The sequence below is a fragment of the Dendrobates tinctorius genome, unplaced genomic scaffold (genome assembly GCF_039654945.1).
Source record: "Dendrobates tinctorius isolate UK_male_01 unplaced genomic scaffold, ASM3965494v1 ptg000127l, whole genome shotgun sequence".
Classification (NCBI taxonomy): domain Eukaryota; kingdom Metazoa; phylum Chordata; class Amphibia; order Anura; family Dendrobatidae; genus Dendrobates; species Dendrobates tinctorius.
In genome coordinates this window covers 10,931,682-10,958,217 of record NW_027361795.1, presented here as the reverse complement: position 1 = coordinate 10,958,217, position 26,536 = coordinate 10,931,682, and the positions used below count along the sequence as shown (strand labels likewise).

The window sequence follows — 26,536 nt, the reverse complement described above, 5'->3', positions numbered from 1 at the left end:
TGGGAGATAATTTCCTGTCAGATATGGTCAAATTTCTCTTTGAAATAATTGGCCTGATCGTCAGCGCGGAGATCCGTGGTTGGGGCCTGCATTCTTGGGTTGAGTAGGGAATGAAAAATGTCAGAGACGTTTCAGGTTATTGGATAGTAAGGTGATGAGGGTGTTGAAATAGTTTTGTTTGGAGAGGTGAAGGGCAGTGTTGTATATTTTAAGCATAAACTTTATAATGGATGAAAGCTTCGGGTAGATTGGATTTTCTCTACAGACGTTTGGCGCACCTGGAGCACCACTGCAGGAAACGTGTTCTACTCAGTATTGAGCAGAAGCACCTATTTGAGCTAGTACAGCCATGAGTTTTGGGAATGATGCAACAAGTTTTTTTACACCTGGATTTGGAGATCATCTGCCATTCTTCCTTGCAGATCCACTCCAATTTCGTCAGGTTGGATGGTGAACGTTGGTGGACAGCCATTTTCAGTTCTCTCCAGAGATGCTCAAATGGGTTTAGGTCAGGGCTCTGGCTGAGCCAGTCAGGAATGGTCACAGAGTTGTTCTGAAGCCACTCCTTTGTTATTTTAGCTGTGTGCTTAGGGTCATTCTATAGCTGTCTACAAATATCTAAAGGGCTGTCACATTGTAGAAGGATCAACTTTATTCTCATTTGCACAAGGAAAGACTAGAAGCAATGGGATGAAACTGAATGGGAGGAGACACAGATTAGATATTAGAAAAAACTTTTTGACAGAGTGATCAATGAGTGGAACAGGCTGCCACGAGAAGTGGTGAGTTCTCCTTCAATGGAAGTCTTCAAACAGAGGCTGGACAGACATCTGACTGGGATGATTTAGCGAATCCTGCTTTGAGCAGGGGGTTGGACCAGATGGCCCAGGAGGTCCCTTCCAACTCTACGATTCTATGATTGTATTGTTAGAAGGTGAACCTTCTGCCAAGTCTGAGATCCAGAGCACTCTGGAAGAGGTTTTCATCCAGGATATCTCTGTACTTGGCCGCATTCATGTTTCCTTCAATTGCAACCAGTCGTCCTGTCACTGAAGCTGAAAAACATCCCCATAGCATGATGCTGCCACCACCATGTTTCACTGTTGGGATTGTATTGGGCAGGTGATGAGCAGTGCCTGTTATTCTCCACACGTACTGCTTAGAATTATCACCAAAATGTTCTATCTTCCTCTAATCAGACCAGAGAATCTTATTTCTCATAGTCTGGGAGTCCTTCATGTGTTTTTAGCAAACTCTATGCAGGCTTTCATGTCTGACACTGAGGATAGGCTTTTGTCGGGCCATTCTGCCATAAAGGCCTGACTGGTGTAGAGCTGCGGTGATAGTTGAATTTGTGGAACGTTCTCCCATCTCCCTAAGGCATCTGTGGAGCTCAGCCACAGTGATCTTGGGGTTCTTCTTTACCTCGCTCACCAAGGCTCTTCTCCCACAATTGCTCAGTTTGTCTCAACTGCCAGGTGTAGGAAGACTTCTGGTGGTCCCAAACTTCTTCCATTTAAGGATTATAGAGGCCACTGTTCTAGTAAGAACCTTGAGTACTGCCACAATTCTGTCTCTGAGCTCCTTGGCCAGTTCCTTTGACCTCATGATTCTCATTTGGTCTGACATGCACTGTGAGGTCTTATATAGACAGGTGTGTGCCTTTACAAAATCAAGTACTATCAGTTTAATTAAACATAGCTGGACTCCAATAAAAGAGTAGAACCATCTCAAGGAAGGTCACAAGGAAATGGACAGCATGTGACTTAAATATGAGTGTCTGAGCAAAGTGTCTGAATACTTATGACCATGTGATATTTCAGTTTTTCTTTTCTAATAAATTTGCAAAAAAATCTGTTTGTTTTTTTCAGTCGAGATGGGGTGCAGAGTGTACATTAATGAAAAAAATGACCTTTTTTGAATTTAACAAATAGCTGCAATGAAACAAAGAGTGAAAAATGTAAAGGGGTCTGAATACTTTCCATACCCACTGTATGTACTGAGAGCAATGGGGATCACAAAGATCTGTGTTTGGACCAATTCTTTTTAATCTATTTATTATTGGCCATGTGGATGTTAATGACCAGGCCAATTTTTACAATTCTGACCACTGTCCCTTTATGTGGTAATAACTTTGGAACGCTTCCATGGATCCCAGTGATTCTGACATTGTTTTCTTGTGACATATTGTACTTCATGATAGTGGTAAAATTTATTTGATATGACTTGTGTTTATTTGTGGGGAAAAAAAGGGAAATTTGGCAAATTTTGAAAACTTTGCTATTTTCCAACTTTGAATTTTCATGCCCTTAAAATAGAAATATGTCACACAAAATAGTTAATAACATTTCTCACATGCTTACTTTACATCAGCACAATTTTGGAACCAAAAATTTTTTGGGTTAGGAAGTTATGAGGGTTAAAAGTTGACCAGTGATTTCTCATTTTTGCAACACCATTTTTTTATGGACCACATCACATTTGAAGTCACTTTGAGGGGTCTATATGATAGAAAATACCCAAAAGTTACACCATTCTAAAAACAGCACCGCTGAAGGTGCTCAAAACAACATTCAAGAAGTTTATTAACCCTTCAGGTGCTTCACAGGAATTTTTGGAATGTTTTAAAAAAAAAAATGAACATTTTAACTTTATTTCACAAAAAATTTACTTCAGATACAATTTGTTTTATTTTACCAAAAGTAACCGGAGAAATTGGACCCCAAAAGTTTTTCTACAATTTGTCCTGAGTAAGCTGATATATGCAGGTAAACCACTTTTTGGGTGCACGGCAGAGCTCGGTAGGGAAGGAGCGTCATTTTGAATTTTTCAATGTAAAATTGGCTGGAATTGAGATTGGACGCCATGTCGTGTTTGCAGAGCCCCTGATGTGCCTAAACAGTGGAAACCCTCCACAAGTGACACCATTTTGGAAAGTAGACTCCCCAAGGAACTTAACTAGAAGTATGGTGAGCACTTTGAAGCCCCAAGTGCTTCACAGAAGTTTATAATGTAGAGCCATAAAAATCAAAAATCTAATTTTTTTCACAAAAATGATCTTTTCGCCCCCATTTTTTTATTTTCCCAAGGATAACAGGAGAAATTGGACCCCAAAAGTTGTTGTGCAATTTGTCCTGAGTACACTGATACCCCATATGTGGTGGTAAACCACTGTTTGGGCGTATGGCAGAGCTCGGAAGGGAGGGAGCATCATTTGAATTTTTCAACACAGAATTGGCTGGAATTGAGATCAGACGCATGTCGCGTTTGGAGAGCCCCTGATGTGCCCAAACAGTGGAAACCCACCAATTCTAATTCCAACCCTAGCTGCAACCCACTCCTAACCCTAATCCCAACAGTAACCATAACCCTAACACACCCCTAACCCTAATCTTAAACCTAATCCCAACCCTAACCCTAGCCCCAACCCTAACAGTTTTTTTATTTTATTATTTTTCCCTAACTAAGGGGATGATAAAGGGGGGCTTTGATTTACTATTTATAGTGGTTTTTTATAGCGGGTTTTTATGTTTGGCAGTTATCACACACTAAAAGACGCTTTTTATTGCAAAAAATAGTTTTTTATCACTACATTTTGATAGCTATAATTTTTCCATATTTTGGCCCACGGAGTCATGTGAGGTCTTGTTTTCTTGCGGGACGAGTTGACGTATTCATTGGTACCATTTTCGGGCACATGACATTTTTTGATCGCTTTTGATTCCGATATTTGGGAGGCAAAATGAACAAAAACCAGTAGTTCATGAATTTCATTGGGGGGGGGTTATACCGTTCCACGTGTGGTAAAATTGATAAAGCAGTCTTATTCTTCGGGTCAGTACGATGACAGGGATAACTCATTTATATGTTTTGGCGCTTTTATACAATAAGTATTTTATAGAAAAAATAATTATTTTTGCATCGCTTTATTCTGAGACCTATAACTTTTTTATTTTTCCCGTGATGGAGCTGTATGGTGGCTCGTTTTTTGCGGGACAATATGACGTTTTCAGCGGTACCATGTTTATTTATAGTCGTCTTTTTGATTGCGTGTTATTCCACTTTTTGTTTGGCGGTATGATGATGAAGCATTATTTTTTTGCCTTTTTTAATGGTGTTCATTAAAGGGGTTAACTATTGGGACAATTTTATAGATTGGGTTGTTACGAACGCGGCAATACTAAATATGTGCACTTTTATTGTTTAGATTTTTTTTATTCAAATATTGATTTAATGGTAGAATAAATATTGATTTTTTTTTATTATTTTTTATTATTTTTTAAAATATTTTTACAATTATTTTAACATTTTTTTTTATTTCGTTCTATGTTTTACACTTTCTCCCACTATGGGACACTCATTTTGTGCGGGCTAATCACTTATATGGCATGCAAATCTGCATGCCATATAAGCATTGCGCATGACAGGAAGTCTCTGAGCTCTGGTAACCCGGATGTCATCTGACATCGGGTTACTGTGGGAGCGATTGGGACCCTGCGTCATGCCGTGTGGTCTCCGAACCAAAGGCAGAAGGGCTGTCACAGCTGACAGCCCCTCTATTGGCTTCGGAACGCCGCGATCATGTTTGATCACAGTGTGCTGGGGGTTAAAGTGCCGGGAGCGGTCTGTGACCGCTCAAAAATGGGAATCCTGGCAATTCCCAGCCATGTTTAACTTTAAGAAAACTATTTGCAGAAAATTAGAAAATATAATAGCAATGTTGACCCATTTGTTTATTGAGTCAAATTAAGCACTGTGCAATATTTGCAGCCGTATATAAAGTGCATACTCAATACTTCACCCTTAAACATTCAGTCAAATTTGCACTTATTTGGAACACTCTCACTGGGTACTTGAGGGGGATTCAATCATTCCCATATTCCTTCCTCTTTCATCATCTGATGGGTGTCCTATTCGTGACCTCCCTCCTGATGCGTTTTATCACACGTGACTCATCATGGGAGCCACATCCAGGCCCTTGTGAAAAGGTGCAAACTTACTGTGGTCTTGGAATAAGGAGAGTATAACACATAGAGGTTGATTTTCTTGATGTCTCAAATTAAGATGAATGTGCATTGATACTAATAGGCACTAACTGTTGACACATCAGGTTATAGGTTTGATTACCAATGTTGTAAGACCTAAAGTTATTTAGATAGTGTGCGTTACTGGGATTTTTCCCATAAAACTATACCCGTTTGGGACCATTTAAAAACAGAGATTCCGCACACTGATGAAGAGAAAGTTACGTCCATTTTGTGATTTTGCATGAGGTTGGTTTTTGAACCTCTTTTTAATCTGTCTTGATTAAAAGTTACATTTTACCTTTCCTGCTATATATAATTTGTAATTATTGGGGGTACAAGTCCTAGATGGATTAGTGACACAAAAGCATATAAGATAAGATGTTTATTTTCTCCCAGCAATGTTCGGCTACCTGCAGGGCATCGGGCAGGTAAGCACCGCTATTTACCTGCAGATTAAGCCCATGTCTGCAGGTTAATAATGTTTTTTTGTGGCAACAAGTTCCCTTTAAGATCAAGACTAGTTCTGTCCATGATGGATTAAAAGCCCATTCCATGTATACTGCATTGGATGCAGGTGACTGCCGGTTGTGAGGTCACGGAATGTTCATCACAGTGACATAAGCAACTGTCAAACGGAACTCCTCTGAGGGTTGCAGTTAGCAGTGGAGTGTGAGTAACCTTATATTAGCTCCTGATTTATGTTTTATCTGTTTTATTGAAGATTTTCAACATATATCGATAACATTGATACAGGATGTAATACAGAACACATCGTGACACAAACCAGATACATTCTTATGGAAACAAACCACACCAATGACTTTAGAGCTTGTAGGTCTGGTATTACAGCTTGCAGCTAACTATTATATCTGATTTGGTTTCATTCAAAATCTGTGCTCCAAATATAAGACGAAAGGTTGGAAGGATATGATCTGTGTTTTAAGATATTAGGAGAGCAGGGGAGATAGTTACGTCAAGAGAAGATACGGTTGTCTGCATGCAGGGGCGAACATAGACATCATGGGGCCCCATAGCAGAGGTTCTATTTGGGACCCCACAAAAAAAAATCTTAATATTCGTCGGAGTCACAGAGGAAGAACATATCTCACAACATTGTAGCCTTTACAAAGCAGTTTTCCTCCTATATAGCTCTCCATATCATTATGGGCACCACAAAGTCTTTCATTCAGTATTGGAGTTACCACATAGTCCTCCATACAGTCTTATGGGCACCCCATAGTCCTCCATACAATATTATGGGATCACTATATTGCTCCATTCAGTATAATGGGCCCCGTATATTGCTCCATATAGTATAATGGACCGCATATATTGCTCCATACAAAATAACAGGCCCCTTATATGGTCCATACAGTATAATGGCCCCCTATATTTTTCCATACAATATAATGGGCCCCATATATTACCCCATTCAGTTTAATGTGCTCCTTATATTCCCCCACACAGTATAATGAGCCAGTAAATTGCTCAATACAGTATAATGGGTCCCAAATATTTCTCCATACAGTAAAATAGGCCCCATATATTGCTCCATACAGTATAATGGGCCCCCTATATTGCTTCATACAGTATCATGGGCTCCATATATTGCTCTATATAATATAATGGGCCCCATATAGTGTTCAGGTGCAGTATAATGGGCCCCACATAGTACTCCATACAGTATAATGGGCCCCACATAGTGCTCCATATATAATGGACCAACCTATATTGTTCTATACAATATAATGGGCCTAATATATTGCTTCATAAAGTATGATGGGCCCCATATATTGCTCCAACAGTATAATGGGCCCCATATATTGCCCCATTCAGTATAATGGGCCCCATATATTGCCCCATACAGTATAATGGGAATGGGTCCAATATATTGCTCTATACAGTATAATGAGCCCAGGGACGGACACAGACTGCAGAGGGCCCCTGTGCAAGAAATCTTCTAGGGCCCCCCCCCATACTGCAACAAATTTAAAGGGAACCTGTCACCCCCCCGCAGGTGTTTTTAAGTAAAAGAGCCACCTTGTGCAGCACTAATGCTGCATATTGTCAAGGTGGCTCTTTTATTTAGGGTACCTTGCACCACAGAAATAATCGTTTTTAAAATTGGTCAGACATACCTGATATTTGTCAGGGGGGCAGGTCTTTCCACATCTGACAGACGCCTCACATCCATCACACATGTATTCCTGCATTGTGTCTCCGCCCCCAAATATTTATTTTCAAATCACGGTGCCTGCGCTGTACTATGTCTTCTTGGTTACCGTCGCCCGTCCTCTGTCATGACGTCGGCGGCCAGAGATCCGGCCCCGCAGTCGCTTATGCTTTATTCACACTGGGGGCTGGGAATCTCGGGCGCAGATAACTACTGCACATGCCCAAGATTCCTGCCCCGCAGTGTGAATAAACCATGAGCGACTGCGGGGCCGGATCTCTGGCCGCCGACGTCATGACAGAGGACGGGCGACAGTAACCAAGAAGACATACTACAGCGCATGCGCCATGTTTTGAAAATAAAGATTTGGAACCTATAAGTAAACATATAGGTTGTGTGAGCACGGGACTATGGGATGGAGGATAATCATTATAATTTGTCATAACTAACCACCGCTAGTTACTATGCCCGGGCTCTTCAGGTAATATATTTATAAACAGCATAGAATGAATTGAATTACAATGCAAAGAAGCAGTATTATCACTCACCAGTCTGCAAATGTTGGCTGTAATCCTGCTGTATGGAGGCAGAATGGGGTTTTAGGCCTGTAGTATAATGATCCCTGGCTTTCACTTATCAGCTTATGTATGTATGTATATATATATATATATATATATATATATATATATATATATATATATAAAGAGTCTTCACCATAGCATATAGCATCAAGAACACAATCTGTCAAAGGACACTGTCCGCAGTGTTGGAGGAGGACACGATGATGGATCTGAAGCATTCCCTGAAGTGCCTCCATGGTTCCGTCACAATCTCCTCCCGAAATTACCTCATTTCCGGTCAGCTTCCAGCACGTCACTTCCGGTGGAACGTCACGTGCGAATTTTAAAGTGCTCCTCGGGGCTCCGCTGTGTACTCCTGTGTCCGTGGGAAAAGTAAGCTCCCAGCCGGGGCAGTGAGGCAGACTCTCTCTCAAAATCAGGACTGTCCCACTGGGAGCTATGAATGCTCCCCACTATACACCTTGTACACGTATGGCTCCACACACCACATACACACACGGTTCCGCTTTTTATGCCTCGTACACACATGGTTCCGCTCTGTACACCTTGCACACACACGGCTCCACTCAGTACACACATGGCTCCACTCCATAAAACTCGTACACATGCGGCTCTGCTCGGTACCCCTTGTACACATGTGCCATGCTCTGTAAACCTTGTACACTTGCGGCTTTGCTCCGTACACCTTGTACACACGAGGTTCCGCTCCGTACACCTTGTACACACTTGCGGCTCCGCTTCATACACCTCGTGTACACGTGCGGCTCCGCTCCGTACACCTCGTACATGTGCGGCTCCGCTTTGTACACCTCGTACACGTGCGACTCCGCTCCGTACACCTCGTACACGTGCGGCTCCGCTCCGTACACCTCGTACACCTGCGGCTCCGCTTCGTACACCTCGCACACGTGCGGCTCTGCTCCATATACACACGGCTCCACTCCGCGCACACACGGCTCAGCTCCGTACACGTGCTGCTCCGCTCCATGCACCTCGTACACACATGGCTCCGCTCCGTACACCTCACACACACACGGCTCCGCTCCGTACACCTCACACACACGCGGCTCCGCTCCGTACACCTCACACACACGCGGCTCCGCTCCGTACACCTCTCACACACGCGGCTCCGCTCCGTACACCTCACACACACGCGGCTCCGCTCCGTACACCTCTCACACACGCGGCTCCGCTCCGTACACCTCACACATCTCCGCTCCGTACAACTCACACACGTCTCCGCTCCGTACAGCTCACACACACAGCTCCGCTCCGTACACCTCGTACACACACGGCTCCACTCCATACACACACGGCTCCGTTCCGTACACCTTGTACACACACAGCTCCGCTACTTACACCTCGCACACACACGGCTCCACTCCGTACACACACATCACTGCTACATCCACTCTGTAAACTCCCCTGACCCAACATATAAACTTACCTCCCCTCATCCAGCACGATGACAACCAGCACAGCAGAGTCCTGCGTAAAACAAAGGCTAGGGCTTTGCACAGGACCTGTGATGAGGTCACAGGAGGGGAGCAGTCAGGGGGGTCACATGATCAGGGGGCCCTGACTCCTTCCCTCCTGTGACTTCATCAATTACAACAAGCCTCTTGCATGACCGCAGCACCAGCATGCAGAAGAGGCTAAATTGTAGGTGCTGCGGGTAGAGGAGCGCATAATGCTGCGGCCCCCTGCTGCCTGCCGCTTGAGCAGCTGGCTCAACTCAAATCATTATAGCTGCACCCCTGCATGTGGTGCTGGAGGCTGGAGGGGCCCCCTCTCCCCCGGGACACCCATTCAATGCAAGGGCGGTAGGTCCGCCCCTGAATGAGCCTCATATAGTATAATAGGCCCCATATATTGCCCAATACAGTATTAAGTGTGCCGCATAGTGCTCCATATAGTATGATGGGCCCCATATAATGCTCCACACAAAAAAATACTCACCTCTTCCAGTTCCCCGCTCTGGTTTCTTTAGTGTTTTCTGACCCTCTGCACTGCTCAGCAACGAGGGCACGCTATAAGTACGTCATCACAGCCTCTGTGCTTAGTCGTCACCTCAGAAGCAGATGGAGAATGATGGGCGAAGGAGCATCAACTGACGGCTCCCTCTCCCATCATTGCTTTTCAACTGTATCAGGCCCCCCAATTGATGAGCCCCATAGAGACCATGTGGTGTGGCAACATTAGCGTCATAAGCTCGAAAAAGCTGGTGGGAAATGTACTATGGGGGCACTAACGACCCTCTAGATACTGGGTTAGGGCACCAAATGTAATCTTTACTCTGGAGGGACCTGTCTGTCTGTCTGTCTGTCTATCTATCTATCCAACCCTTTTCCATTGTATCCATTCATAGTTGAGTACAATACAATGTAATGTTTGAATTAGGTATAATTCGGAATATGGAAATAAGTGCCATAAATCTTTACCTATGTATTGGCGTCATATTAAATCCATAATTATGTTCTGATAGCTTCTCCTTTATCTATAACTGACCCTTACCCCCTTCAATTCTTCGCAAATATCAAAACAGCAAATTTTTTTCCTGAACTAGAAATACAATGTTTGCCTTAATTCTTTTTTTATTTTAGGGTTTTGTTGTTGGTGAGCGAGTTCATAGTGAGAAAAATAAGGTAAATTCACCTTAACCTAAATCTACAATTTCTCTGATAGACTGGGGTCACTTGATGGTGGAGAGTCACCTTCCATGCCCCTCATAAACTCCTGCAACTTCTCTTCCCATAGGGAAACATTAAAGCTCCATGTGAGTAAGGAGAATGGCCGGTGACTCCGTGTTACCATCGAGCATTAGCCTAAGGTCAAGCTGAGATGTGACAGATTTATAGTAACAGCAAATTCATCTACTGAATTGCAGCGACATCTACAGCCCAGAATAACTGCTATATCTGAACACAACATAGAGCTCCAAGCCCAGCTTAGATAAAACCATTGTGTGGTGTCTTCTGTTTTCTCTGTTAGGCTACATTGACACAACCGTGTATCACTGTACAAGTACGGACCTCGATGCACGGAACGTCTGCAGGTCTCCTGACCCGAGCACAACAGCTTCATATACATACGACTATATTCCCACAGATGTGTGACTATAGCCTCATCCAAATTAGATTAGATATTCAGCTGTAGTGGAAAATTCATCTTACACTCTCCCAGTTTTCTGACATATAAAACTTGTGCATTTTTACGTAATGCAAAGATCCTAATACAGTGTTTCCACACTTGGCTTTTTTACGTGAGTAATGACTCTCTTTAAAAACATGGGTACGGCCTAGCTGAGATGCGGGGCCACGTGAGATCCACCAAAATAGTTATAATTTTCAACAGAAAGCGACAAAAAGGGGCAAACTGCACTCAAAAGTGAGAGCTTGGGGTCATGCTTGAGGGCTTGCCATGCTGATGTGTGGGGAGACAATACTGGATTAAGTGTCCCAATTTTGTCTACTGTAATATTTACTAAGTATGAATAAATTGGGGTCTATTCTATAACTACTGTCTATATCTGATCATATAAACTGTCTAGTGACCATTGATGATCTCCTGTTATCAGCTATGGAGCAGGTAAATCAATTCTCATTGTCTTCCTTACTCATTAATAGGATGAAGTTAGCAGGCGAGGAGGAGGAATATTCAGATGAGAAGTATGTATCTGATATAACTGGGATTATTGATCCTGCCATATTCCCCCTAATACACAGAGATGTCTGCACTGGTTATATTAAGGCGCCATAGTATCATTTATCTTCCTATCATTTTGGTAAATGTGTAGGTATAATATAATAGTATTCATTGTTTTCCTTGGCTTTTTCTTTAATAGATGGCTACAGAGAGTGAAGAAGGCGAAAAACGTATTCCGGTATTTATCTTATGACATCTTCCTACCACATTCATATAGAAGTAGTACAGTGGGTACAGAAAGTAATCAGACCCCTTTTTAATTTTTCACTCTGTTTCATTGCAGACATTTGGTAAATTCAAAAAAGTTCATTTTTTTTCTCATTACTGTACACTCTGCACCCCATGTTGACTGGAAAAAAAACAGAAATATAGAAATTTTTGCAAATTTATTAAAAAGAAAAACTGAAATATTACATGGTCATAAGTATTCAGACCCTTTGCTCAGTATTGAGTAGAAGCTCCCTTTTGAGCTAGTACAGCCATGAGTCTTCTTGGGAATGATGCAACAAGTTATTCACACCTGGATTGGGGATCCTCTGCCATTCTTCCTTGCAGATCCTCTCCAGTTCTGTCAGGTTGGATGGTGATCGTTGGTGGACAGCCATTTTCAGGTCTCTCCAAAAGGGGTCTGAACACTTTGTTTCCATATGGAGGATAAGATTGCTTCCATTAATAGAGAATGTAGACCTCGCTGAATTCTTCATACTGTGGCTCATCCATTTCCTTCATAGGATAACAATGAGATCATGAGCGAATTATGGTAATGCTACAAATTTACCCGGACTCCTAGTCAACCCAATATTGCCTTGGAGCCCTAGATTAAAGCATAATCATACTGTGCAGTACAATCTATGAGAACGTAGATCTATATAGATCCTAGAGATGATGTCCATGCTGTTATCTGACAGACAGGTTATATAGATTTCTATAGGCTTCATATTAGCCAAGGTGTTAATCAGAGCTGTATGTTCTATTACAGGCCTCATAAATTTAGAGAAGTGTCCCGCTTCCCGTTTCTGGAGAGAATTGAGTAAGTAGGTGTAATAATCAGGGTAATATAAGAGTAGGAAATTTATGAGGATTTCACACACTCAAAATGTCACTGTGCCACCATCAGCAGACATGGGCACTCGTATAAAAACTCTTCTAAGACAAAGTATAAGTGTGACCCATCAAAGCCAATCAGAATCTAAATTTCACAATCTCAGTTTTATTTAAAATGAGAGAGATGATCTGATTGGTTGATGTAACACCGAGACTTTTTCTTAGGCCACTAAGTATTTGGTCAGTATTTTGCATCAGTTTTTGAAAGCCAAAATCAGGAAAAGTGTAATAGAAACACGTCACCACTTCTGTATTTTTCACCCACTCCTAGTTTTGGGATACTGGCCAAAAGCTGAATGTCTGAATGTGGCCTTACAGTTTTCATGGATCATGCCTTTGAGTTTTATGAAACCATTTAAGTCCTCCATTGGCAACTGGTGGACAATAATGATGGTGGATAAAAATTTGATTATAATAATGCTAGTTTATGAGAGTTGCTAAATAGAGTCTATATTATATGTCCAATAGTGAGGAAGATGAGGAAGAAGATGATGATATGTATTTGATTGACATCAGAACAGACGACAGCAATAAGTACATCAGATTGTAAGTAGTGAGATTATAATGTACTCACCATCACTCCCAGAACATCCGAGTCTCCGGGAAAAAGTTACTCACACATACATCTATAGCAGTTGTATATAGTCAGATAACTTTATCCATAGGCTTCCTAAGCATCAATTCTTCTTACCAGAGCTATGTTTTTTTATTTCAGGCGCTCTGGATATGATGTGATAATAGCATGGGCCAGTGAAGGGTCCCCGCCGTAAGTAAATGGGGTCATCATGGTACACAACTTTCAGTGTTTGAAGTGCTCAGTTATTTTTCCCTATGAGACATAAATTCAATCAGAGGTGTAACTAGAACATCTTGAGTCCTAACACAAAATATGTAACAGACCTACTCAACCAGGGCTGTGGAGTCGGAGGTGCAGTCGTAGAGTCTGTGTCCATTTTGGTGGAGTAGGTATAAAATGGACCGACTTCTCAAATATATAATAAATTGGGTACATTTTTTAATTAGAATTTGTGAAAGTTATGAAATATCCTATAAATGTCTGTTCTGTTCCTAATCTAAGGATCTCAGCTTTTAGTTGAAACAAATCTGTGTTGCACTTTATACACATGATCAGTAGTGACCAGTTCTGTAGAGTCGTAGTCGGGATTCAGGGAAATTGAGGAGTCAGAGTCGGAGGTTTGGGTTACTGACTGCACAGCCCTGCCCTCAACGACCATAAACCATTTGTAACAATGATGAATATATATGTGGCAGATGAGAGTGCCCCAATGCTACTACTACCTCTGCACTCCCTGTACCTATATGTAAATGATCATCTCACCCCAGCCTTCATGCACTTGTCCAAATCCTACTTAAACAAGTAAAAATAAAATGACGCCATCATATACCATAAAAGTATTTTTTTCCTAATTACTCTATATAAACAAGTGGTCAAAATTGTTGGTACCCCTCATTTAATGACAGAAAAACCCACAGAAATAACTTGAATCTGACAAAAGTAATTATTCAAAAATCTATGAAAATTAACAAATGAGAGTCATAGAATCATAGAATCATAGAATCGTAGAGTTGGAAGGGACCTCCTGGGCCATCTGGTCCAACCCCCTGCTCAAAGCAGGATTCGCTAAATCATCCCAGTCAGATGTTTGTCCAGCCTCTGTTTGAAGACTTCCATTGAAGGAGAACTCACCACTTCTCATGGCAGCCTGTTCCACTCATTGATCACTCTAACTGTCAAAAAGTTTTTTCTAATATCTAATCTGTGTCTCCTCCCATTCAGTTTCATCCCATTGCTTCTAGTCTTTCCTTGTGCAAATGAGAATAAAGTTGATCCTTCTACAATGTGACAGCCCTTTAGATATTTGTAGACAGCTATTAAGTCTCCTCTCAGTCTTCTCTTTTGCAAACTAAACATTCCCAAATCCTGCAACCTTTCCTCATAAGACAGGGTTTGCAGACCGGTCACCATTCTGGTCGCTCTTTTCTGAACTTGCTCCAGTTTGTTGATGTCTTTTTTAAAATGTGGTGCCCAAAACTGGACACAATATTCCAGATGAGGTCTGACCAAAGAGGAGTAGAGGGAAATAATGACTTCACGTGATCTAGACTGTATGCTTCTGTTAATACATCCTAGAATTGCATTTGCCTTTTTTGCTGCTGCATCACACTGTTGACTCATATTCAGTCTGTGGTCTATTAGTATACCCAAGTCTTTTTCACATGTGCTGTCACTTAGCCCTATTCCTCCCATTCTATATATGCTTTTTTCATTTTTATTGCCCAGATGTAGTACTTTGCATTTCTCCCTGTTAAAAACCATTCTGTTAGTTGCTGCCCACTTCTCCAGTTTATTTAAATCTTTTTGAATCCTCTCTCTCTCTTCTCTAGTATTAGCTATCCCTCCTAGCTTTGTGTCATCAGCAAATTTAATCAGTTTACCCTCAATTCCTTCATCTAAATCGTTGATAAAGATGTTAAACAATACAGGGCCCAGGACAGAGCCCTGTGGTACCCCACTTGAGACATTCTTCCAACTGGATGTGCAGCCATTTACCACCACTCTTTGGGTCCGATCACTAAGCCAGTTATGAATCCACCTAACAGTTGCCTTGTCCATTCCATACTTAGTCATTTTTTCAATAAGGATTGTATGAGAGACTTTGTCAAATGCTTTGCTGAAGTCAAGATATACTATATCTACAGCATTTCCTTGATCCACCCAATCAGTGATACCATCATAGAAGGAAATTAAGTTAGTCTGACATGACTTATTAGTTACAAACCCATGCTGACTCTGTTTAATCACTTCATTCTTATCCAGGTATTGACATACATGTTTTTTAATAATTTGTTCAAAGATCTTTCCTGGTATAGAAGTCAGACTCACCGGCCTATAGTTGCCTGGGTCCACCTTCTTCCCCTTTTTGAAGATAGGAACAACATTTGCTCTTCTCCAGTCTTCTGGCACTTCTCCTGTTCTCCAAGAATTTTCAAAGATTATGGAGAGGGGTTCAAAAATTTCTTCTGCTATCTCCTTCAGTACTCTGGGGTGTAATTCATCTGGACCTGGAGACTTGAATTCATTTAGGTTAGCTAAGTGTTTCCTCACTATCTTTCTGTTTATAGATATCCTGGATTCTTCTATTCCCTTAATAGGACAGTGAATAACAGTTGATGTTACATTTCCTTTCTGAGAGAAAACAGATGCAAAATAGGAATTTAAAAGTTCAGCCTTCTCAACATCCTGTCTTACCATTTCATCATTTTCATCCTGTAAAAATCCTATAGCATCTTTGACTTTCCTTTTACTTTTGACATATCCCCAAAATCCTTTATTATTGCTTTTGACATCTCTTGCAAGCCTCAATTCATTTTCAGCTTTAGATAATCTGATTTGTGCCCTGCAGGTTCTGCAGACAGCATTATATTCTTCTTTAGATATGCCTCCCTCTTTCCATTTTATAAACATTTTTTTCTTCCTTTTTAGCATGTGCTTAAGTTCTGTGTTCATCCATCCTGGTATCCTTAAATGCTTCCTATTCTTCCCTCTTTTCGGAATTGTTAACAACTGTGCTTTGAGAATTTCATTTTTCAAGATTTCCCATCCTTCCTGGACATTTTTGTCTTTAAGGATATCCAGCCATTGGATCCCTCCAATTCTCTTTCTGAATCCCTTAAAATCTGCCTTTCTGAAATCTTTGACGTCTGAGTCTTCACAGGTCTTCCGCCTCTAGTTATCCAAAATTCTAAAATAGCATGGTCGCTACCTCCTAGGGTCCCAGCCACTTTTACCTCCTCAACCATTTCCTCCCTGTTTATAAGGATTAGATCCAAGGTAGCAGTTCCCCTTGTTTTCTCCCCTACCTTTTGGAAGATAAAGTTGTCAGCAAGAGAGGATAAGAATTTCCTTGACCTGTTTGTTTTGCCTGAGAGAGATTCCCAACAAATGTCTGGATAGTTGAAATCTCCCATGACAACTATGTCATATTTTTTGGAGAACTTGGCCATTTGATGCATAAACAGTTCATCCATATCTTCAGCTTGCACAGGCGGCCTGTAGTAAATGCCTACAATGGTGTCCTTTCCATTGTTCTGTCCTTGTATTCTTACCCAAACAGTTTCCACAGAACTCCCAGTCTCTGAAGCTTCAATCTCTGTGCAGATATGCGCGTTTCTAACATACAATGCGACACCCCATCCTCGTTTATCAAGTCTGTTTCTTGCAAATAAGTTGTATCCTTCTAGTCTTGTATTCCAATCATGTGTATTGTCCCACCAAGTTTCAGTGATTCCAATGACATCATATTTCTTTTCCTGTGTTAGTAGTTCCAGTTCTCCTTGTTTGTTACCCATGCTTTGTGCATTAGTATAGAAACACTTTAGTTTGTGATTGGTTTCTCTTTCTCCAATATTTTTATTAATTAGATTCTTTCGTCTTTGTTCTTCCTTTCCACTTCTAATAGCAGAGTTCTCAATAGCATTTGTCAGGTGTATGGCTTTTTCTGGTCTTTTGCTTCCCTTCCCATGTTGTTCTAGTTTAAAGCTCTCCTTACAAGTGTAGCAAGGCGACTTCCAAATACATGTTTTCCAGTCTTCGTAAGGTGCACCCCATCTCTAGCAAGTAGTCCATCGTATAAGTAGTTCACTCCGTGATCCAGAAATCCAAATCTTTGCTGACGGCACCATCGACGTAGCCAGTTGTTCACCTGCAGAATCTTATTCCACCTCCTTGTTCCATGGCCATCCACTGGGAGGATGGAAGAGAAGACCACCTGCGCTCCCAGTTCTTTCACTTTCTTGCCTAAGTCTTCAAAATCTCTGCAGATGGTTTCCAGGTCGTTTCTTGCGGTGTCATTTGTCCCCACATGTAGTAGCAGGAATGGGTAGTCATCTGTAGGTCTGAAGAGTACTGATATCCTGTCAGACCCATCTTTAATTTTTGCACCTGGAAGACAGCACATTTCTCTTGAAGTTATATCCGGTCTGCAGATAGCGGCCTCTGTTCCTCTCAACAGGGAATCCCCCATGACCACCACTCTCCGTTTCTTCTTCACATTTTTCTTTCTCCATCCAGGAGGACTCTGAAGGCGTACAAGGTTGCTGTTTGTTGGCAAAGTCTTATCCTGATGTATTTCTTCATCGTTTTCCTGCGTGAGAGCCTGGTACTGGTTTCTGAGCAGTATGGGTGCTCACTGCCTCCTGATCCTCCTGCTTCTCTGGGTCACATGTCTCCATTCCTCTGTTTCTTCAAGTGCACTTTGAATTTCTTCTCTTTCTGTAACATGAAGAGATAATTCTGCTCTGTCCAAGAACTCTTCACCTTCCTTAATGATCTTCAACGTAGCTAACCTCTCTTCGAGATTTTGCAACTTTTCCTCCAACCGGGACACAAGCTTGCATTTGTGGCATGTGAAGTTTGGCTTTTCCACTGGTAAATCTGTGAACATGTAGCAAGAAATGCAGCTCACCAAATGGCTCCTGGCCTCTTCCATCTTGAGATTTCTTAAAAACGATGAAAGACGAGCCAAAATTCCCCTGGTTTTCCGATTTCCTCTTTTCAGCTGCAACGGCCAAAACCCAGTGATCGTTGAGCTCGCGGAGACTCTTCACTTATCCCAGAAGGCACTGGGAATATGCAAATGATCTCCTCAAGACTCTTTCCCTGGTTTTCCGATTTCCTCTTTTCAGCTGCAACAGCCAAAACCCAGTGATCGTTGAGCTCGCGGAGACTCTTCACTTATCCCAGAAGGCACTGGGAATATGCAAATGATCTCCTCAAGACTCTTCCCCTGAAAACATTGCTTTTCAACCGTGCGTCCACGGAATTAAAAAAAAAAAATTAAAACTCATGAAATAGGCCTGGACAGAAATGATGGTAACGCTGAAAATTATGTGACAAAAGGGACATGTTAAATCAAAGGAGGAGATGCTAGGAGATTACTTCTCACTAGAGAAGCTTACTGGATATACCGTTTGAATACGAGATTTCCACACGGTCTAAACAAACGCAATGATTTAGCGCTTCACTATAATTGAATTATAATGGATATGTATGTTGGTATGAATGGTGTAAGAAATACTTTATTTTAATATTCCTTTGGGATTTTTTATGTTCATTCTCTCTGATTACACAGATGTGTTTGTCATGTGATTAAGTACTGTAACACTAGTGGTCAGTTTTTCCTATATAGAACTTTGTGTTAGAGGAATGGACATGGCTTTTGATAAAGATCGCACAGATCGAAACGCGTAAAGCTTTTCTCATGTGAAGACCGTCCTACATGTATTGGCAGACCTATTGGAGAGAAATATTGCTTATCATGTATTTGCTTTTAATCTGGAAGAAGTAAAGCAAGAATTGTGTTTTAATGCAGCTGGAGCCATACATCTATTTTTTCTGTCTAGAATCTGTGCAGAATACAATGAAATCTCAAGACTCTCAAGGGATTCTAGAGAGAAATGTCCAGTGTCAGAAAGCTTGGTCTCAGTCGCAGGTCATGGGTCTTGCAACAAGATAATGACCCAAAACACACATCTAAAAACACGCAAGCATGGCTAAGAGAAAAACATTGGACTATTCTGAAGTGGCTTTCTATGAGCCCTGACCTAAATCCTATTGAGCATCTTTGGAAAGAGCTGAAACATGCCATCTGGAAAAGGCAATCTTCAAACACGAGACAACTGGAGCAGTTTGCTCTTGAGGAGTGGGCCAAAATACGTGTCGAGAGGTGCAGAAGTCTCATCGACAGTTACAGGAATTGTTTTATTGCAATGATTGCCTCAAAAGTTTGTGCAACAAAATATTAAGTTAAGGGTACCATCATTTCTGTCCAGGCCTATTTTGTGAGTTTTATTTTAAAAAAATTCTGTGGAAGCATGGTTGAAAAGCAATGTCTGACTTTCATTTGCTCGTTTTCATAGATTTTTTATTTATTATTACTTTTGTCAGATTCAAGTTATTTCTGTCACCATTGTGGGGTTTTCTGTCATTAAAGAAGGGGTACCAACAATTTTGATCATGTGTGCAGTTAGGCCCTGAATACTACCATTTGTCATTGCATTCATTAACGAGACACCATATAGATGATGGTTTTTGTAGGTCTCTTAAGTATCACTGTAACCAAAGCTACAATTTTTTATAGGCCAATGAGACTCAGAAAAACAGCCTGGGCGAGCGTAGAATCGGTCAAGTAAGTTATTAGAACCTTCATTGCTGTATTTGCAATAATGTAACCGATAGACCAGGACTGGAGAAATCCTGGAAAAATGAGTAAATATTTCTTTAATCTGTGTGAGAAGTTAACTTTCTAACACTTTATTTTGCTCAGAAAAGAGGCATGGGTTAATGAATTCCTTATTTAATGCCCTTCTGTGCCATAACACATTGGAGTCCTATACACGATTATTGCACCACACCCCGCACTTGTCTGTCATGGAAAGGTACTAAGGGGGTCCCTATATGTCATTTGGTCAGAAAGGAGGTAACGACATAAAAGAGACAATAAATGGAAAATGGCTACTGAATTCAATGTCTCTGTGCCCGTTTCCCTATAGCAGGGGTGGGGAACCTTTTTTCTGCCGAGGGCCATTTGGAATTTTATAATAGCTTTCGGGGGCCGCATAAAATTATTAATAATGATGAGCGAGTATACTCATTGCTTGGGTTTTTCCGAGCATGCTCTGGTGTCCTCTGAGTATTTTGGCGCGCTCGGAGATTTAGTTTCTGTCAACGCATTTGCATGATTTGCAGCTGCTGGTCAACCTGAAAACGTGGGGATTCCTTAACAAACAGGCATTCCTCACATGTATTTAGGCTGTCCAGCAGCCATAAATCATGCAGCTGAGGCGACGAAAACTAAATCTCTGAGGTCCCCAATCGGCAGGTAAATGTTCCCGATAGGCAGGCAAATGTCACTATTAGGCAGCACAGGTCCCCAATAGGCAGGAAAATGTCCACATTAGGCAGCACAGGTCCCCATTAGACAGCACAGGTGCCCAATAGGCAGTATAGGTCCCCAATAGGCAGCACAGGTCCCCCAATAGGCAGGTAACTGCCCCAATAGGCAGGAAAATGTCCCCAATAGGCAGGTAAATGGCCCCATTAGGCAGCACAGGCCCCCATTAGGCAGCATAGGTCCCCAATAGGCAGGCAAATGTCACCATTAGGCAGCACAGGTCACCAATAGGCAGGAAAATGTCCCCATTAGGCAGCACAGGTCCCCAATAGGCAGGCAAATGTCCCCATTAGGCAGCACAGGTCCCTAATAGGCAGCACATGTCCCCATTTGGCAGCATAGGTCCCCAATAGGCAGGCAAATGTCCCCATTAGGCAGCACAGGTCCCCAATAGGCAGCACAGGTCCCCATTAGGCAGGCAAATGTCCCCATTAGGCAGCACAGGTCCCCATTAGGCAGCACATCTCCCCAATAGGCAGCACAGGTCCCCAATAGGCAGCACAGGTCCCCATTAGGAAGCACATACTGACCTGGTGTTGAACACAGTGACTCCTAGATGGACCCCAGACCCCGCACCGCACACACAGCAGCACACGGTCACCACCGCACCGGTGACCGGGGTGATGAAGATGGCAGGCTGGGGTGATGAAGAAGGCAGGCCGGGGAGGCAGGCCACAGAACAGTCCAGCGCAGCTCACATTCTGGCGTGCAGTTACTCGTCCTCTTCATTAATATCAGTGCGCGGGGGCCGCTGGGTCCAGCAGGGTGTGCTCAGTCCCCGTCAGTGCGTGCACGTATCAGTGCGTGGTATCCAGCGGGTGGGGCTAGGAAGCAGAGCAAGAGTGCTCCTCTGCTCCCTTGGCTCCTGCAACAAGGTACCCGATAACGGCTCTGGCGCGGCTGCGTGCCTGATGAAATGATATGGCGGGCCGTATACGGCCCGCGGGCCGGACGTTCCCCACCCCTGCCCTATAGTATCACCATGTTCAGTGCCCACTGGATGCCAATTTCCAATGTATTGCTTTTACAATATCCAAATGGCATGTAAGAACACTAAAGAATGAACGATAAGTGGCAAGTGGGCACTACGGAGGCACTGAACTTGGTACTATTGTTCCATTTATTGCATCTTTAAATATGCCATTTATTTCTAGCAAGTGTCCCTATTTAAAGGGTATAACTGGGCCTTCTTTTTTTAAATTGTATGCCTAAAAAACTTGGCAGGTACGTTCTACCTACTTGCATGTTGTGTCCAGCCCCAATCTCCACCGGCAAAGAGCTGTCAGTGTCGACGGAGTAGCAACTTCTTTTCTATTCTACTCTGTCAATGGGGCTTAACTGATAATTGTCATGCTGATTGACAGCTGAATCCCTAAGTGCGGAAAGTTGTCTGTTAATCAGCATGACACCAGCAGCCACAGCCCGTGAACACTGCAGCCCAGAGGAGAAAGAGTTGCTATGATGACATGAAGCTGCTGAATCCCTGGTGGGAGTGGTCAGTGACCACTATGTGCTGGCACTGGATAGAACAGGCAGGTAATTAGCAACTACCTCCCTGTTAGTTTTCAACACACAAATTTTGTCCTGATGAAGGGGCCCTGTGTGACCACGAAACACATCGACTGTACCCTGTTCCAATAAATGATTTGATTTTAAGAAGTCTTCATCTCAGCAGCGCATAATGATACTGTACCTCGCTTCATTGTCCTGTTAGTTTTTAAGCATATAGTAAAGAAAAAAATAGAAAATTCTGGATAAACCCTTTAATCATCAGGCTCACAATGACTGTCTTAGGTTTTGTATTTGTGCAACCTCTCTGCCAGGAAAAGAGAAGGCTATTACAGTGCTCTGTCTTATGGCCTGACTCCTGATTGTGGCTACAGACCAGTATGTTGTCTTCATTGACAATATTAAAGCCAGGCAAATCCCGATAAATTATTAGTGTGTTGTGCAGATGCCCTGGAAAAGTGTCCAGATTTTGCCCCTAGAATGTGATAATGCCTTCATGTGCACCTTTAACTGTCAGAATGCCGAGTGCTCCTACATCAATAATGCTTTTGTCCCTACTTAACAGTTAATAATATCCCCTGAATCCCCTCATGTACAGCTCCCCTATACACAGTATATAAGCTCACAGCTACCCTATACACAATATAATGGGCCAGCAGCTGTCCTACACACAGTATAAAGCCCCCACAGCTCTCCTTTACACAGTATAATGGTCCCATAACTTCACTACACTGGGTGCAGAATTATTAGGCAAATGAGTATTTTGATCACATGATCCTTTTTATACATGTTGTCCTACTCCAAGCTGTCAAGCGTTTAATGGCAAATATCCAACAGGGTCGCAAGAAGCGGGTTGATAAAAAAAAAAAAGGCGCAAAATAACTGCCCATGAATTGAGGAAAATCAAGCGTGAAGCTGCCAAGATGCCATTTGCCACCAGTTTTGCCATATTTCAGAGCTGCAACGTTACAGTATCAAAAAGCTCAAGGTGTGCCATACTCAGGGACATGGCCAAGCTAAGGAAGGCTGAAAAATGACCACCTTTCAACAAGAAACATAAGATAAAACGTCAAAACTGGGCCAAGAAATATCTTAAGACTGATTTTTCTAAGGTTTTATGGACTGATGAAATGAGAGTGACTCTTGATGGGCCAGATGGATGGGCCCAAGGCTGGATCAGTAAAGGGCAGAGAGCTCCACTCTGAATCAGACGCCAGCAAGGTGGAGGTGGGGTACTGGTATGGGCTGGTATCATCAAAGATGAACTTGTGGGACCTTTTCGGGTTGAGGATGGAGTAAAGCTCAACTCCCAGACCTACTGGCAGTTTCTGGAAGACACCTTCTTCAAGCAGTGGTACAGGAAGAAGTCTGTATCGTTCAAGAAAAACATGGTTTTCATGCAGGACAATGCTCCATCACATGGATCCAAATACTCCACAGCGTGGCTGGCAAGTAAAGGTCTAAAAGAAGAAAAAATAATGACATGGCCCCCTTTGTCACCTGATCTGAACCCCATAGAGAACCTGTGGTCCCTCATAAAATGTGAGATCTACAGGGAGTGAAAACATTATACCTCTCCGAACAGTGTCTGGGAGGCTGTGGTGACTGCCACATGCAATGTTGATCGTAAACAGATCAAGCAACTGACAGAATCTATGGATAGAAGGCTTTTGAGTGTCATCGTAAAGAAAGGTGGCTATATTGGTCACTAATTTTTTTTAGTTTTGTTCTTGAATGTCAGAAATGTTTATTTCTAAATTTTGTGTTGCTCTATTGGTTTACCTGGTGAAAATAAACAAGTGAGATGGGTATATATTTGGTTTTTATTAAGTTGCCTAATAATTCTGCACTGTAATAGTTACCTGCACAAACAGATATCCTCCTAAGATAGCCAAATCTAAAAAAAAAACCCACTCCAACTTCCAAAAATATTAAGCTTTGATAGCTGAGTCTTTTGGGTTGATTGAGAACATAGTTGTTGTTCAATAATAAAAAGAATCCTCTCAAATACAACTTGCCTAATAATTCTGCACACGGTGTATGCACAATATGATGCAAAGCTACCCAAAACACAGTATGATGAGCCCACAGCTCCCCTATACGTATGTATGATGTACTCACTACTACCCAAAAACACAGTATAATGACCCCTACTGTAGCCTCCATACTTTATAGTGGCTCTCACATTAGCTCCCACAATTATATTGCCCCCACACTGTATGGCAGCCCCCTCCGTAGTCCCTGCACTTTGAGGGTCCCCACACTAGTCCCCAACTTTATAAAGGCTCTCACATTAGATTCCACACTGCATAATGTCACCTACAGTAGCTCTACACTCTTTGATGGACCACTCAGTAGTCCCTACGCTTTATGAGGGCTCCTACAGTAGTCCCCAAACTTTGTAATGGCCCTCACATTAGATCCTACACTGTATGAGGTCACCACTCAGTAGTCTTCAAACTTATAATGGTCTTCTCATTAGCTCCCACAGTGTATAATGGCTCCCACAATTTATATTGGCCCCCTCAGTAGTTTCCACACTTTGATGGCCTGCACACTGTATGAGGGTTCCCACATTAGCTCCCAGCCATTATAAAGGCCCCCACAGTAGTCCCTAAACTGTATAATGTATAACTGTATATAATATATAATGTATAACTGTATAATGTATAATGTATTATGTTAAGGACATATAACTCTGCCCTTCACCTCGCCAAACAGACCTACTTCACCACCCTGATCTCCTCACTATCCAACAACCCCAAGAAACTTTTTGACACCTTTCACTCCCTCCTCAGGCCAAAAGCACAAGCCCCTATCACAGACATTTGCGCTTATGACCTGGCCTCCCACTTTATAGAGAAAATAGACAATATCCGTCAGGAAATCCGCTCCCAATCACCAAGTTCAGTGACTCCCATCCCTCCCTGCATTTCCCCTGGCTCACTCTCCACATTTGCTCCCATCACAGAAGAAGAAGTCTCCAGGCTCCTCTCCTCTTCTCGTCCGACTACATGCACAACCGACCCCATTCCCTCACATCTCCTCCAGTCTCTCTCCCCAGTCGTCACAACTCACCTAACTACAATCTTTAATCTCTCCCTCTCCTCTGGCATTTTCCCCTCCTCCTTCAAACACTCTATCATTACTCCATTACTAAAGAAACCCACCCTCGACCCATCCTGCACAAACAACTACAGGCCAGTCTCCAATCTCCCCTTCATCTCTAAACTCTTGGAGCGCCTGATATACTCACGCCTTACCCGTTACCTCTCCACTCACTCCCTCCTAGACCCTTCACAGTCCGGTTTCCGCCCCCTACATTCGACAGAAACTGCACTCATCAAAGTGACCAATGACCTTCTGACAGCAAAACGTAATGGTGACCACTCTCTGCTCATTCTTCTTGACCTTTCTGCAGCTTTCGACACTGTTGACCATCCTCTCCTACTCTCTAGGCTCCAGTCACTAGGCATTAAGGACACTGCTCTTTCCTGGTTCTCCTCCTATCTTTCCGACCGCTCCTTCAGTGTTCTGTTTTCTGGCTCCACTTCATCTCCTCTTCCTCTCACTGTTGGGGTACCTCAGGGCTCAGTCCTTGGCCCCCTTCTCTTCTCTCTCTATACGGCCCCAATTGGACAGACCATCAGCAGATTTGGCTTTCAGTACCATCTTTATGCTGATGACACACAACTGTACACATCATCCCCTGACCTTACCTCCGCTGTACTACAGAACGCCACTGACTGTCTGTCTGCAGTCTCCAACATCATGTCTGCTCTCTATCTGAAACTCAACCTCTCCAAAACTGAACTTCTGCTCCCACCATCTACTAACCTCCCTAAATCTGACATTTCCCTCTCTGTGGGTGGCACCATAATAACACCCCGACAGCAGGCGCGCTGTCTGGGTGTTATGTTCGACTCCGATCTCTCCTTCACCTCTCATATACAATCTCTTGCCCGCTCATGCCGCTTACACCTAAAGAACATCTCTAGAATCCGCCCTTTTCTCACCATGGAAACAACAAAAACTCTCACTGTCGCCCTGACCCACTCCCGCCTGGACTACTGTAATGCTCTATTAATTGGCCTCCCTCTCACTCGACTCTCCCCTCTCCAGTCTATCCTTAATGCAGCAGCCAGGGTTGTCCATCTGGCTAATCGTTACTCAGACGCGTCCGCTCTTCGCCAGTCGTTACACTGGCTGCCAATTCATTACAGGGTACAATTCAAAGTACTTGTTCTCACCCACAAAGCTCTCCACAGTGCGGCACCCCCTTACATCTCCTCCCTCATTTCTGTCTATCGGCCTAACCGACCGCTGCGCTCTGCAAATGACTTTCGACTAACCTCTGCCCTAATCCGTACCTCCCACTCCCGACTCCAAGACTTCTCCCGTGCTGCGCCAATCCTCTGGAATGCTCTACCCCAAGATATTAGGACCATCCACAATTTGCATAGT

The 26,536-nt window shown here is 42.8% G+C and overlaps 1 protein-coding gene across 3 annotated transcripts in view; it reads left to right on the top strand.

Annotated features, from left to right (window-relative positions):
• The window catches only part of LOC141047414 (uncharacterized), a 97,858-nt gene that overhangs the window by 34,478 nt on the left and 36,844 nt on the right, over positions 1–26,536 (top strand). For all 3 annotated transcript variants that reach the window (XM_073542496.1, XM_073542494.1, XM_073542493.1), the window contains exons 3-9: positions 10,385–10,426; positions 11,408–11,449; positions 11,626–11,664; positions 12,466–12,516; positions 13,059–13,136; positions 13,306–13,356; positions 19,751–19,798. In XM_073542496.1, the coding sequence (XP_073398597.1) occupies positions 10,385–10,426; positions 11,408–11,449; positions 11,626–11,664; positions 12,466–12,516; positions 13,059–13,136; positions 13,306–13,356; positions 19,751–19,798 (351 nt within the window). The remainder of the gene's footprint in view (positions 1–10,384; positions 10,427–11,407; positions 11,450–11,625; positions 11,665–12,465; positions 12,517–13,058; positions 13,137–13,305; positions 13,357–19,750; positions 19,799–26,536) is intronic.